Source organism: Thermobia domestica, chromosome 15, assembly GCF_964235325.1.
Source record: "Thermobia domestica chromosome 15, izTheDome1.hap1.1, whole genome shotgun sequence".
Lineage (NCBI taxonomy): Eukaryota > Metazoa > Arthropoda > Insecta > Zygentoma > Lepismatidae > Thermobia > Thermobia domestica.
In genome coordinates this window covers 83,245,133-83,258,504 of record NC_137468.1, presented here as the reverse complement: position 1 = coordinate 83,258,504, position 13,372 = coordinate 83,245,133, and the positions used below count along the sequence as shown (strand labels likewise).

The 13,372-nt window shown below is 34.2% G+C and overlaps 1 protein-coding gene across 1 annotated transcript in view; it reads right to left on the bottom strand.

The window, feature by feature from the left end:
* LOC145671117 (hyaluronidase B-like) overlaps window positions 1–13,372 on the bottom strand; it is a 137,341-nt gene that overhangs the window by 37,539 nt on the left and 86,430 nt on the right. Inside the window, exon 2 of the mRNA XM_081739906.1 lies at window positions 1,505–1,644. Within this exon, the coding sequence (XP_081596032.1) occupies window positions 1,505–1,644 (140 nt within the window). The remainder of the gene's footprint in view (window positions 1–1,504; window positions 1,645–13,372) is intronic.

The following is a 13,372-nucleotide window of genomic DNA, read 5'->3' as shown; positions in this document are numbered from 1 at the left end:
ACGACGCAAACAATATATTTTCAGTTTCTTCATATAGAGTCCGCCAGAAAAGTGTGTCCACTGAACGTCAGTTCGGCTGCTATCTAGAGTAATTAATTTTTCCTGGATTTTAATTGATATTAGTTAGAAGAAAATGTATATTTGTTCTTTTTATCTATTTTTCTAATAACTGAAGTCCAACAAGAATATTTTGTACTAAACTGTTAAAGACCATGAAGAAGATCACACTATATTTCTACGGATAAACAAAATAGACTAGTTTGTTGAAGGAGACGTTGGAATAGCACCCAACCATTTATTTTTCTCTGGCCAATATTTTATGAAGAAATCCTCGGGAATTTTTCCTGTGTGATGCTGCAGCTCACCTTGACTAGTTGTTCTGTGGGTTAGCTAACAAATCAAAATATACCAGTTGAGAATGTACCAACAGGATTGCCAGAACAAACTTAAAAAGAATTAACTTTTATTATTAACTTCTACAGGCTTTATACCACTTGTTCTATGTATTTTATTATTATACTCATTAAACAATTCTTGTAATATATCTATCCATTTGTAATTTCCTTGAGTACTAATTTTTTTTACACATGTTTTGTTTAAGAGTTCTGCTAAAACTTTCTACGATGTTATTTTACGAAGAGACACCCTCAAAATTGAAAAATTCGCGAAATATCATCTCTCTATGACTTAGAGTTCCGGAGATATGGCTCCTTAAATTTCGCGAAATCCGAACTTCTTTGGTCAATATCTGGGTAACAGTGGCCAGTTGGCCAATCGCCACCGGTTAATTTATTATTTGGTACCAAACTGTTCTCCATCCTCCCAGGTATTGATCAACATGATCTCTCTATGACTTACGGTTCCCGAGATATGGCTCCTTAAATCTCCCGAAATCGGAACTTTTTTGGACAATATCGAGGGAACGGTAAAAGTGACGCGAAAATTTTCATCACTTCTTTACATAGGTTTTGATACTCTATCGAATGAAAGGTTCAAAATTGAAAAATTCGCAAATAACAGACACACACACATGCACAAACAGAAAGAGAATGAGAGAGAGAGAGAGATAATTCAAAATTAGTTGAAAATAATAACAAATGAATGAATGGGATATGGATACTCGCCGTTACCTATGAAGACATTAAGAGATTGACTCCATTAAAGAATTTGGCCGAGATATTCGTTCTATCTATCTATTGCCGATAACAGAATTCAAAAATTACTTTCGTTCATGAGTTATCCTGTGGAGTAACTCACGCACGTAGTAATATCACATCACAATCTTAGAAGTTTCACTAGCATGACCCTAGTAACACAACTATAGGCCTATAAGCTATCAGTATTTGTGCAACCTTTCAATTATTCAATTATAACATCTATTATTTGTACAGTGAAACCTCCTTTATGAAATTTACCATAGACCCTATTATCATATACGGAGAAATGATTTCGACTGAAAACGTTAAACATGGCCTTTTAGTTAGAACAATAAAGTGAAGCTTACCTCCGTTTCAATTTGTTTATTTGTCCAATGAGGATGCTTCTTTTTCTCAATTTTCCTGGATAATTCCCTGTAGGGTAACAGTGAACCCCAGTTTTCTTTCCAATTCGGTCGCCATGCTTCAAAATCCAGAACTGCTAACCCTGTAAAGATTTTAAGAAAAATAAAAGTTTACTTTAATTTATTATAAATAATAATAATAACTTAACATTTCAGTTCCTATTTCTTTCATCAGTATTTTAAATTTTCAGCCAAAGAAATACAGTTATTGTTGAATTCTTTTGGTACTTTGAAAATATATAAAACACTATCATATCTTAGAGAACAATCATACTGGAATCCCGGTAATTCGAATTATTTGGGACCAGTGCCTGCCTGGATTATCTGAAATTATGGTCGTAATTAAAATTTCGTATTACCATTTAGACTCACCATGAAAAAAAAACTCTGTTACCTATAAACCAATAAACACTTTGCTTCTCCAATTTTTTATAGTTTGTTTTAAAAAATGATATTAAACGTCGAATTTTTGCTACAACTGTCATCATTGTCAAGACTTAGGTAAGTAAAGATATTCAGTGGCGATAGGATATTTGGAAATTAAATATTTATACTAATAAATAAATATATTTTGCTGTTTCGCAGAATGCTCATCTTAAATCTTTGTTCTTCTTCATTGCTTGGTGACAACGGTGAAGGTGTTCATGATGCTATTCTAACTTCACTTATTCCAAGTCGGGATGTGAAATACAACGATGCGCAAACATCAGACAATTCAAAATATTTTGAAGGTACAAAACATAATATCGATAAAGTGAAATTGATCAACATAATTCATAAAAAGACAGGCATACAAGATTCGAAAGAGGGGCCAAAATTCAAAACGGTCATTTTGGATTTTGGACAAAAGTTGGAATAAAATCACTAACAGTTTTACTGTCGTCACCAACCACAGTAGAAGGAAAACCTAGATTTAACACGTGTATCATGTTGAGGGGAACTAGATTATTTGATTTATGACTAGTTGAAATGCTTATTCTTCGCAGAGGACGACTAAGTTTCTGGAAAGTATTTGAACCGCTTTATTCCTTAAAATATGCATTTCAGTCAAAGTGTAATGAGAAAAACTCATACGATAATACATTTTGGCATAATTTTTGGACTCTCCTACCTACTTCACACACGACCTTTAATCAAAGTGACATGATAAAATATATATATATATATATATATATATATATATATATATATATATATATATATATATATATATATATATAAGTTGAGGTAGGTACTAACTATGTCCTAAAATTCATTTTAAACAGGACAGTTGTTTTCATGTTATGCTATTACAAACATACGTAACTTCGACTTCAATGTGGCGAAAAATATAGAAAATACTAACCTCCGGAAACGATGGGATACGTGTCTCCTTTTTTTCAATGAGAAAATGTATCAAGTTTCATGTTCCTAACTTGAGGGGCTTGTGAGACACCTTATTGTGTTTTGCAGGTGCGGGTTGTTAGTTCAGATATTGACTTATAATTTACTCATAAATTATTACAAATTACTCAAATAAAGGGCAGAACCGTAGCTAGAGATTTTGGCTTCCGAGGCGAAGTAGAATTCGGTGCCCCCTATACTCATCTCACCAAGTTTTTCCATTTAAAAAAATACATAAGAGAGACAGCTTTTGTTGTTATGCTACCCTGAATTTTTATCAAACTGCTTGGACAGATAATTGCAACAGCCAAAAGCGACCGTTATATACTCTTTTACAAATAAGAGCTGTTTTCAAAGAGGTTGATTTTGGACTTCTTGTTAAGGTTGACAAAACTACTATTGGTTAATATACAGATCCACTTGGAGAACAGTTAAGAAAATTTTCAGTACAACTATTTTCAACCTTTTATACTATCGATAAGAAATGAATTTTCAATACACTACAAACTACTTGCTTTTAAAATGTTCGGAATGGGTGACAGCATTAATTTCCACTATATGAAGAACACATGTCAACTAATTTATGACATAGGTGTCAACCCCATCGGGGACACCACGGATGTATCCCCCCAATATTTGTAAAACGATTTTCGCCCCCCAATATCTCAAGTATCTTAGGTTAACTATGATCCAAAAGAGGCTCAACAGTGTAGCAGTTTGCTACGTTCATAAAACAATGTTAGGCAAAGTGGATATGAGAAAAGTATACAAAAGTTGGTTTCCAATTGTGAAAAAAGGCGTAAGTTTTTGGCCCTATGAAGGTGAAGGGGAGTAAACTGCAGAGTAACAAACTGTTTTCTTGTTTAGATAGCGAGCAGAAAGACAAGTTTAGTTTAGCTTTAAAAAATCAACTAATTTTTTAACTATACATTGTTAAGCCTCATAGCCTCATTTACATTAGTTGTAGGCTTGTAAGCATGGGCGCCCGAGCCCCCCCCCCTACCTCCACCCTGGCTCACGAAAATGTATTAAATTTCTTAAGATTTTCTTAATACAAATAAAAAAATACCAAACGTAACAAAACAACCTGGGTTTTGAAACCCCCCTAGAAGATTTTTTTCGGGCGCCCATGCTTGTAGGCCTAAAGTCTGTTTTCAAAACTTTATTGTTTTCAAGTATTCACTTCACACTACCTTTTATCATTATTTTGTTTTGACATACACTTGGTATCATTAAGTTTAACTAAAATTGTAAAACAAGTTTAAATTTTACTGTTTCAATAAACAAACAAACTGTAAAATGTGTATGTGTGTTTTGAAACACGTTTAAAAAAAAACCTAGACTATCAAATGTGAAAAAAAAAATGGTTTTTATTTGCTTTTTAATCAAAAATGCTTAAAATGCACGAAGATTTTTAAAAAATCGGGGGAGGGCCACCGAACCCTACGTTTTCCTGGGAGGTATTCCATACACCTCAGTCCCTCTGGTAGTCTGTCTCCCCCCACCCCAAATTTATATGTTGCTGATGCCAATGAAGTTCGTTATGAAATGCCGAAACGTTTATATTCAAACCGATTGTTCGTCTCCATAGAATTTATACCAAGGAGAATAGACAACTTCGAAAATCCCCAAGAGATGTCAGATAAAGCCCAGAAAACGTTACTGCCATCTGTCAGGCTACTCTGAAACTATGTGTATGCTTCTTGGGAATTGTATTATAGTAAATAACGTTCAGCATAAGAACAACAGATGAGGAGCCGTTCGTAATTCTTTTGTTTTTTTGCATTAGATAATGAAGTTTGAAGTTCATGTTTATAAAATAAAGTCATTTACCTTTTCCTATTACATATTATACATTCTTATTTTTCACTTCGTTGATCTTATTTTTTATCAGGAAGAAAATTAATCATTAAAAATAAATAAAGAAAGAATAATTCTCATTATGTCTATTTCCTTTTAATATTTTCATGGTTTTCCTTATTTTCGTGTGGCGATATATATATCACAAAATACGACTAAATTACAAAGCGTTTTCTCTTTACAAATAATACGTGCATCTCTGTTAAGATTACGTGCATCACTGTTGTACGATATGTGCATTATTGTTAGAAACTAGTGGCGCACCCACGGGGAGTCCACCGGTCTGGAGAGCTTCTTCGTGGCTAAACGGTTATCGTGCGCACCTTTGGCGTGGGATACCCGGGTTCAATTCTCGGCGGGAACTCCTGTAGTTCGGATTTCACATTCATCAGTAGATCCACATATAGCCTCGCTGCTAAAAGGGACGTTAAACTCAAAATCAACTCAAAAACCGGTCAGAACCGCCAAAAATTCCTAACTCAAACATACATTTGTACACTTTCTTAATAAAATTATACTTAATTAACAGGAAAATGATTGATATAGCATGAACATTTGATTTTACACTTCATCTGCACTCTAGTTCTATCAGTTTTTCTGAAAATATAGGTGGAAGTACGTATTTTACAATTACTTATTGTGTACAGAATAATACCTGTTCAATACTACATAGACATAGTGGCTTGTAATATTGGACCCCCCAACAAAAATTTCTGGGTGCACGCCTGTTAGAAACAGTTTTTTTTCGGTGGTACATCTACATACCAGTACTTAGTACAGATACCCCTTTGTGGGTAATAATAAAATGTCTATATATCTAGCCATTTTCTTATTGTTTGAGTTTTCAAAATGATTTTTTTTTTTGAAAACCTTAAAACTAATTGAAAACTGAAACAAGAGTAAGGGCCTATTATATGCTTTTTAAAGTTAGTATGATCAGTTGGTAGCAGCACAAGAACCTTTGTCTTATCATCTAAACTTTCAAAACACCTTTTTCTTTCTTCTTCTATCCTTCCTTCCTTCTTGTCTCTTCTCCCATCCCTCAAATCTTCTCTTTTATATCCATTTTCTATTAGTATCTGGTATAGTATTTCCATGTCTGCTTTCTTTCTTCCATCGTTACTATGTACTTTTCTATGTTTCTTTGTAAAGTTTCTCTTGGTCCCTACATTTGCATCATTTATTTTATGGCACTATATCACCGCAGTCCGGAATTTTCTACCGACTCTCTCTATCGTCATATCCATAAACTTTATCTTATTTCCCCTCTTCCATTTTTATTTCTAACTTGATCACTTTTTGCATCCTCAGTTCTTCTAACAAATTTCTTCTATTGTCTCCTAGTTTCTTTTCATATTCCCAGACAATCGTCTACATATCTACAAAACATTCTGTCTTCTTTCTTCTTTCACTTTATGCTTACATTTGTTCATTACGATTTTCGCAAGTACCGGACTCAAGTTCAACCCTATGCTCAATGCTTCTTCTATCTTCACCACTTTTTTCACCTATGGTACACACTAAGGTGGCAATGAAAATTCACTTTTGCATTTTTAATGGTCTCAGGGTCAAATTTTTTTCTTTTCATCTCAAATGTATACTCCAAAAATTTTGAAAGAATTACATAATATTTAGTGCTCGCTCAAAGCATCCATAAATTCACTTAAAATTACTGAAATGTGAAATTTCTCATATAAATACTATAAAATTCAAAAATATGTTTGGAAACATCCTTTAGTAATATTTATGTTTTACAAATGTATATTTTTCAGTATTTAAGTTTGCGAAAGTATATTCAACACAGCAAAAAAAAAAAAAAAAAAAAAAAAAATGCTTTGACTCAGAATGAATTTACTTGGGGTGAGGAAATTTCTTTTTGCGTTGCTCCGCAACTTGGGGAAGAAATTGGACCTGATTGGTCAGTTTTCCGTTGAAGTTTTGAATCAATGCAATTCTTTGTTCTTCCAGATTATTTAAAATATGCAGAGCTTTCACACGCTCTTGAGACTGAACGAAAGTATCATTCGTTTTCCATGTTTCAGGGTTTTCTAATTAAAAAAAATCCGTGGAGATCTCCAGTGCTTCAAGTAGCTTTCTGGTGTTCCTGGAAACTAAGTCACTAAGAGCTTTATCCTTCGTGGTCTCCTCATATCTTAAGCGCACGAGTTCTTCTCCTTCATTTCCATCCGTAAATAACGCTGTAACAATGTATATCTTCACTGCTGTGAGGACTTCAGGAACAAAGAAACTGAGACCAATAAGTGGTTCGCTCAAATACCACAGATGTCGTGAGAAACTGTGCATTGCTGCTTCTGAAACTTTTGCATTAACATTCTTGTAGGCCATTCCTTTTAGCTGAAAGCGCAATGGGAGACGAATACCATGTTTTCAAATACACTGCGACGACAAATATGTTGAAGTCGCGAAGCCTATTCAGATCATGCATGGGGAAACTGTGATCGGAAAAGATATATCTTTAGGCAATAAATGGATTTCGCCATCCATCATGCCCGATGCTAGGCCCCATGAACATAGAATGTGATACCTCCTGGAAGAACTTCGCCAAGAAATATGAGAGCAAGCGGTAGAAGTTCTCTGTAATCATCTCTGGGTTGATACTGCGTTAATTACTGTTTGAAGAAATATTAGTTCATACTTTACTGGGGCTAAAACCTCTGCGGCAACTTATACAGGGTACATCAAAATAAGTGTTACATGCCAATATCTCGCGAACTATACATCAAATAGGAAAAATATTAAGAGTCAATATGTACAATAGAGATGGGTCTAAAAAATGAGTCAAACAAGAGGTTCCCCAGCCCCCCATTTTGGAGGGAGGTGGGTGTACGAGAAATTTTAAAATGGGAACAAAGGTCGAGTGATACCTTGTTCGAAAGAGCTTGGAAAATGAAACATTTTTTGTAGGAAACAATTTTTGATATGGGGCACCGTTTTCAAGATGCCCCCCCCCCAAATGGTCCTGTATCAGATAAAATTTCCAGTACTTATAAATCAGAAACGGCTGAATAGAAAAAGATGAAACACAAAATGAAAAAGGAAAACGCCATAGGCAACGTGGAATGGTGTTGTCGCGGTGTCCCCAGGGCCCTCATCATGGGGCCTCGGGACCAACTTGAATATTTCAAATGGGAATATAGGTCGAGTGATATCTTGTTCGATAGATCGTGGAAAGCCCAACAGCTTAGTACAAAATTGGGACCTTGTGTTTGATCCATTTTTGGGCCTGTCTGTATTGTACTCTCATCATATTTCTTGTTTGATGCATAGTTCGCTGGATATTGGCTTGTAACACTCACTTGGAACACTGCGCTTTGTATCTGAATGGGGAACCATTTCCAGCGGCCGTTTTGAAACAGGCTTACCCGAAATGAAGACAAATTTTGTACTAAGCTGTTTGGTTTTCCACGATCTATCAAACAAGGTATCACTCGACCTATATTCCCATTTGAAATATTCAAGTTGGTCCCGGGGCCACATGATGGGGACCCTGGAGACACCGCGACAACACTATTCTACGTTGTCTATGGCGTTTTCTCTTTTCATTTTGTATTTCATCCTTTTCTACTCAGCTGTTTCTGATTTATAAGTACTGGAAATTTTATCTGATACAGAACCATTTTTGGGGGCCATCTTGAAAACGGTGCCCCATATCAAAAAATGTTTCCTACAAACATTGTTACATTTTCTAAGCTCTTTCTAACAAGGTATCACTCGACCTATGTTCCCATTTAAAAATTTCACGTACACCCTCACCCCCCAAAATGGGGGCGGGGGAACCTCTTGTTTGACTCATTTATAGGCCCCTCTGTATTGTATTGACTCTCAACATTTTTCTTATTTGATGTATAGTTCGCGAGATATTGGCTTGTAACACTTATCTTGATTCTCCCCAGTGGCGTAGCAGCTGCCCCCGCAACCCCCGCAGTGCGGGGGGCCCCGAAGTCTTGCGATGAATAAAGTTTTAAAGAAATAGAACTTCAACCTTACTTCTGTCGGCTTTACAAGTGGGGTCTCTTCTCTATACTTTGCGGGGGGGCGCAAAAGTGTGCTACGCCACTGACTCACCCTGTATATATCTGGTGTCCTAACTTCCAGTGTAGAATTTCAGCTTATCAATTGAGGTCCATACCTCAGAGAAACGTTGAAAGAGTTCTATCTGTGGACCCATTGAAGCACCGAAAAAGATGTCGAACACTCGCCACAATTAGTTCCATTATGTGATGTCTGCAAGGGATACTGATCAGATCCTTTGCATTTTATGTTCCATCGGTATATAAGCTCTACTTTGTGACCACGCGTTAGATGCTGTTGTGTCAAAGCACACGAAATGTACACGTGTGATTAAATTCCAATCCTCCAGCAATTTCCGTCGATTATCTCAAAAAATTATTTCAAGAACATATTCTCATCTAAGAGATAGAGAGTTCTCCTTATTCTCATCTAAGAGTTCTCCTTAGAAAGAATAGAAATATAGCGACCCAGGACTTAATAGAATTACTTTCACAGAGTGTATTCATGATTCCTAAAGCGTATCTCACATTGTATCTTGTTTCCAAAGGTCAAATAATTGTTAGGTTTGAGAAGAAAATCTCAGGTAAAGTGAGAAAATCAAATTATGTCACAAAGGCCCAATGTAATATACTCGTCACGCACCCTATATATGAAACCTCTAAACATATCATCTCCAAACTTTACAATACGCAGTGAATACATACCGAGGTCATACACAGTAAGTGTGAAAACTGTACCTCAAAGAGAAAAGGTTAAGCTGATCTAGGTTAAGACACGCTGAGTTTCGCATGTAATGCCTAGGTAACTTAAAAGTAGCTATAAGTTTGAGCCCGTGGAGTGACCTTTAAATATGAAAATACTTTCATGAAATTTTGTACGCATGCTTAAGAAACCAAAAGGAATAAATTTAGAGGGCGAGACTCTGTTAAAAAAAAAAAATCAAAATTTTCCTATATAACTGGTTGCCACCCTAGTACACACACTATTCTCCCAAATCAACCTTAGAACTTTTATCACTTCCTCCTTTCTTCAGTTTCTTAAAATATTATTTTTTCTTCTTCTACTGCCTTCATGACGTACTTTTTCTTAAGAGTCTTCATCCCGGCGAAATTAAAATACCGCTAATTTTACAGTAATTATGTGATATCTTCAAATAAATAAAGGATAATTGAAATATGGAACAAGAGCGCCCTAGACAATATTATTTTGCGTGAGGTACCGTTATCACAAGTCACCTAGTGGTTTTCCGTTTTCAGCTGTTTAGAAACGCGAAAATAAATGCAGATTTTCAAAATGGCTCGAAATCGAAAGCAGATAAGTGAGTTGTGATAATGGTTTCTCATGTAAAATAATATTGTCTAGGGAGCTCTTGTTCCACATTTCGATTATCTTTTATCTATTTGAAGATATCACATAATTACTGTAAAATTAGCCGTATTTTAATTTCGCCGGGATGAAGACTCTTAATACATTGTCTTCACATTTACACCGAACAAAACTGTTTTTCTTTCCTGTCTCCTATTTGCTGTAACATACATTTTACCTCTGCTTGTTTTCCACTCTTCTACTTTCTTGTCCTTCCCTTATTTTTTCTCCAATCCTCTGTCTATCTTTTTCTAGCGGTTCAAAAACATTGTTCCTACAGTCTATCACTGGTCTCAGTTTAATTTCCTATTCATGTGTTTTTGGAAATCCTTTCATATTTTGTATCTTGCCTGTATTATTCATTACTTTCTTGAATTCTTTCTTCTCTCTATGCTCTACTATTCTTTTTGTTACATATTCTTTTAATTCTTATCCCTTATTACCCCGTATGTTTCATCGCACAGTTCTCCTTGTACCATCTCTCCTACATTATCACTTTTTCTAGTCCTTTGCCTGCTTGTTCGATCACGATGTTTTTTCTTTTCTTTACAGCTTTCAACTATTCTTTCTTTTCCTTCTTAAGGTCTCCTTTTCTCCTGTGTATGTTCTATTTCACTTTTGCCACTGCCTTTCTCCTTATTCTTTCTTCTTGTTCTTTTATTTCCATAATGATCTGTTTTACTAAAAACACTACCTCCTCTATTATCTTTTCCTTTTTCACTTTAAACTTATAATTTAGTTCTGGATATTTCTCTTAGTCTGTTAGTTGTCCTTTCCTATTACAATTACTCAGTTTGCACTTACTTCTTGTTTCTCATTCCTTCCTAATATCTTTCCTTTTAATTTCAATCTCTGTTCCTCTTTCTCTTCAAATTTCTGTTCCCACACGTCCAAGCTACCCACTTCTTCTCTCACAAATATAGATAGTTTATCTTCAATGTTCACTGTTAGTTCTTCGTCACTTCTTCACTGCTTTACACTTCTTTGGTTCTCCTCATTATTGTGACCAAAATGAGCTGTTTCTCTGCTTTCTTAATAAAGTTCTTGTATCTCACTAATTGATACATTATTTCCTTTTTAACTTTCGGCAGTCCTTTTGGCGTAGTATTTCTTCGAAACACTTTCTTAATAATACTATCTGTTCTCCTTTAGATGTCACCATCTAAAAGATACCTAAATCATATTTCCTTCTTAAAAATATAATCTGTTTTATACAGATGGATATAAAAAAGTGAAGGGGAAACTTGATTGGGTCTGGGAAATGTGAACGTGTCTCCTTTTCACTTTATATGTATATTTAAGTCGTTATTCCTAGATTTATCTTTCATAACATATCTGCTAAAGGCGATGTTAAATTACACAAGTATTATTTACATAACTGCTACACAAGTATTATTAATATATATTTGATCTTTGGTTAGCTTTGTTTTATTAATATTGTGGAATATTTTTAAAGATATAATGAACGAGATACATATATATGTATATCTATATCTATCTATCTACCTATCTATCTATCTATCTATCTATCTATCTATCTATCTATATATATATCTATCTATATATATATATATATATATATATATATATATATATATATATATATATATATGAGTAGTTGCTATTTACCGGTACGTCTTCTTTTTCTTCTGATCCTATCATACTTTTCATGTTTTATATATATAGATAAAGAAAGACGTACCGATAAATAGCAACAATTCTTGAAATATGATAGTGTAGATATATTATTAAGTGAGCAGTAACACATCATATGTTTGCTTAAATATTGCTAATTCATAAATAAAGTAAGCTGTTACGTACCGTCACCCATTGCTCCCGACGGTTATGAGGCAGAGTTTCTTAATTATTCTAACACATGTTCCAGCAAAGTCATATCTACTTTTAAACCTTTTCAACAATTCTTATCTTCCATAACCTAATTTTCTCTTCTTTTGTCATAATTAACAGTGTTATTCTTGTAAATAATAATAATAATAATAATATACTTATATATATATATATATATATATATATATATATATATATATATATATATATATATATATATATATATATATATATATATATATATATATATTGTCATGTAGTTGTTGGCAATTGGCTTAAAATTCTCACTGTAGTCCCCTTGTCTCCTAAAATATCAATGATGCTCCTCGTGTCATAACCCTCTACTCTCGAGGGTACTCCTACTATTACCAAATCACCAATGAATAAGAAGCCAAATGGTTTTTGAATTTTTTAAAATTTTATTCGAATAATTTACTGCCATCTTAACATCTTATATGTCCTCCAACTCCAACATAATCATCCAAGAATTTTTTTCACTTATATTTACTTATAAGTAATGTCCGTTTTTATTGTTTCTCAATTTGTGGTATGCGCGCGTAACACTGGTGATACGTGAGCCTCTGCTCTGTGATATGTACGATTTATGGTGATACACCAGTGAAAAAAGATAGAGAACACCTGTAAAATGTAGGCCTAAAATGTAGTGTTTATATTACAAAATTCATTTCAATACCATCCCTGCCCTTAAGCTAATTACGTGTGCCTGTACTAAAAAAAAGACCTATTTTCTCATATTTAAAATAAGAATATACTAGAAATAGTATGTAGAATAAAAACAATTGCATAGGCCTAATTCAAAACGTTTCATCTATGACTGAAATAAATGTTACCTTTTTCATTTTTTTTTCGAAATATCAAACTTGTTAGTAAAACCGAAATGTGTCATGTTTTCATAAATATCTATTTTGTTACTATCGCTACAATAAATATTACCTTTTAGAAACATTTATCTTTTTATTACAAGGACGACTCACAAATCTTGGAATATTCTGGTACATAACGTATATTTGTATTTAACGTTTTTAAGTTCTAGTACCTGTATATAGGCACTAAAGTAGTGTCTTAGCTGCTTGACTGGCAGTATATAATTTACCTAAAAAAGTGAAAATTTAAAAGGGTTAATACAATACAATGATGTCAGGTTAACATTCAAAGTATAGCCCCTTATGTTGTACCGTGTGCAATCATCTTTCTGCCACTTTCTCGACACCACGTTTTGTCCTTAGAGACAAAGAAGTCAAGCACTGCTCTTTCCACCTCCTGCTGGTTGGTAAACCATCATGCTATCAAGAAGCGCGCCAT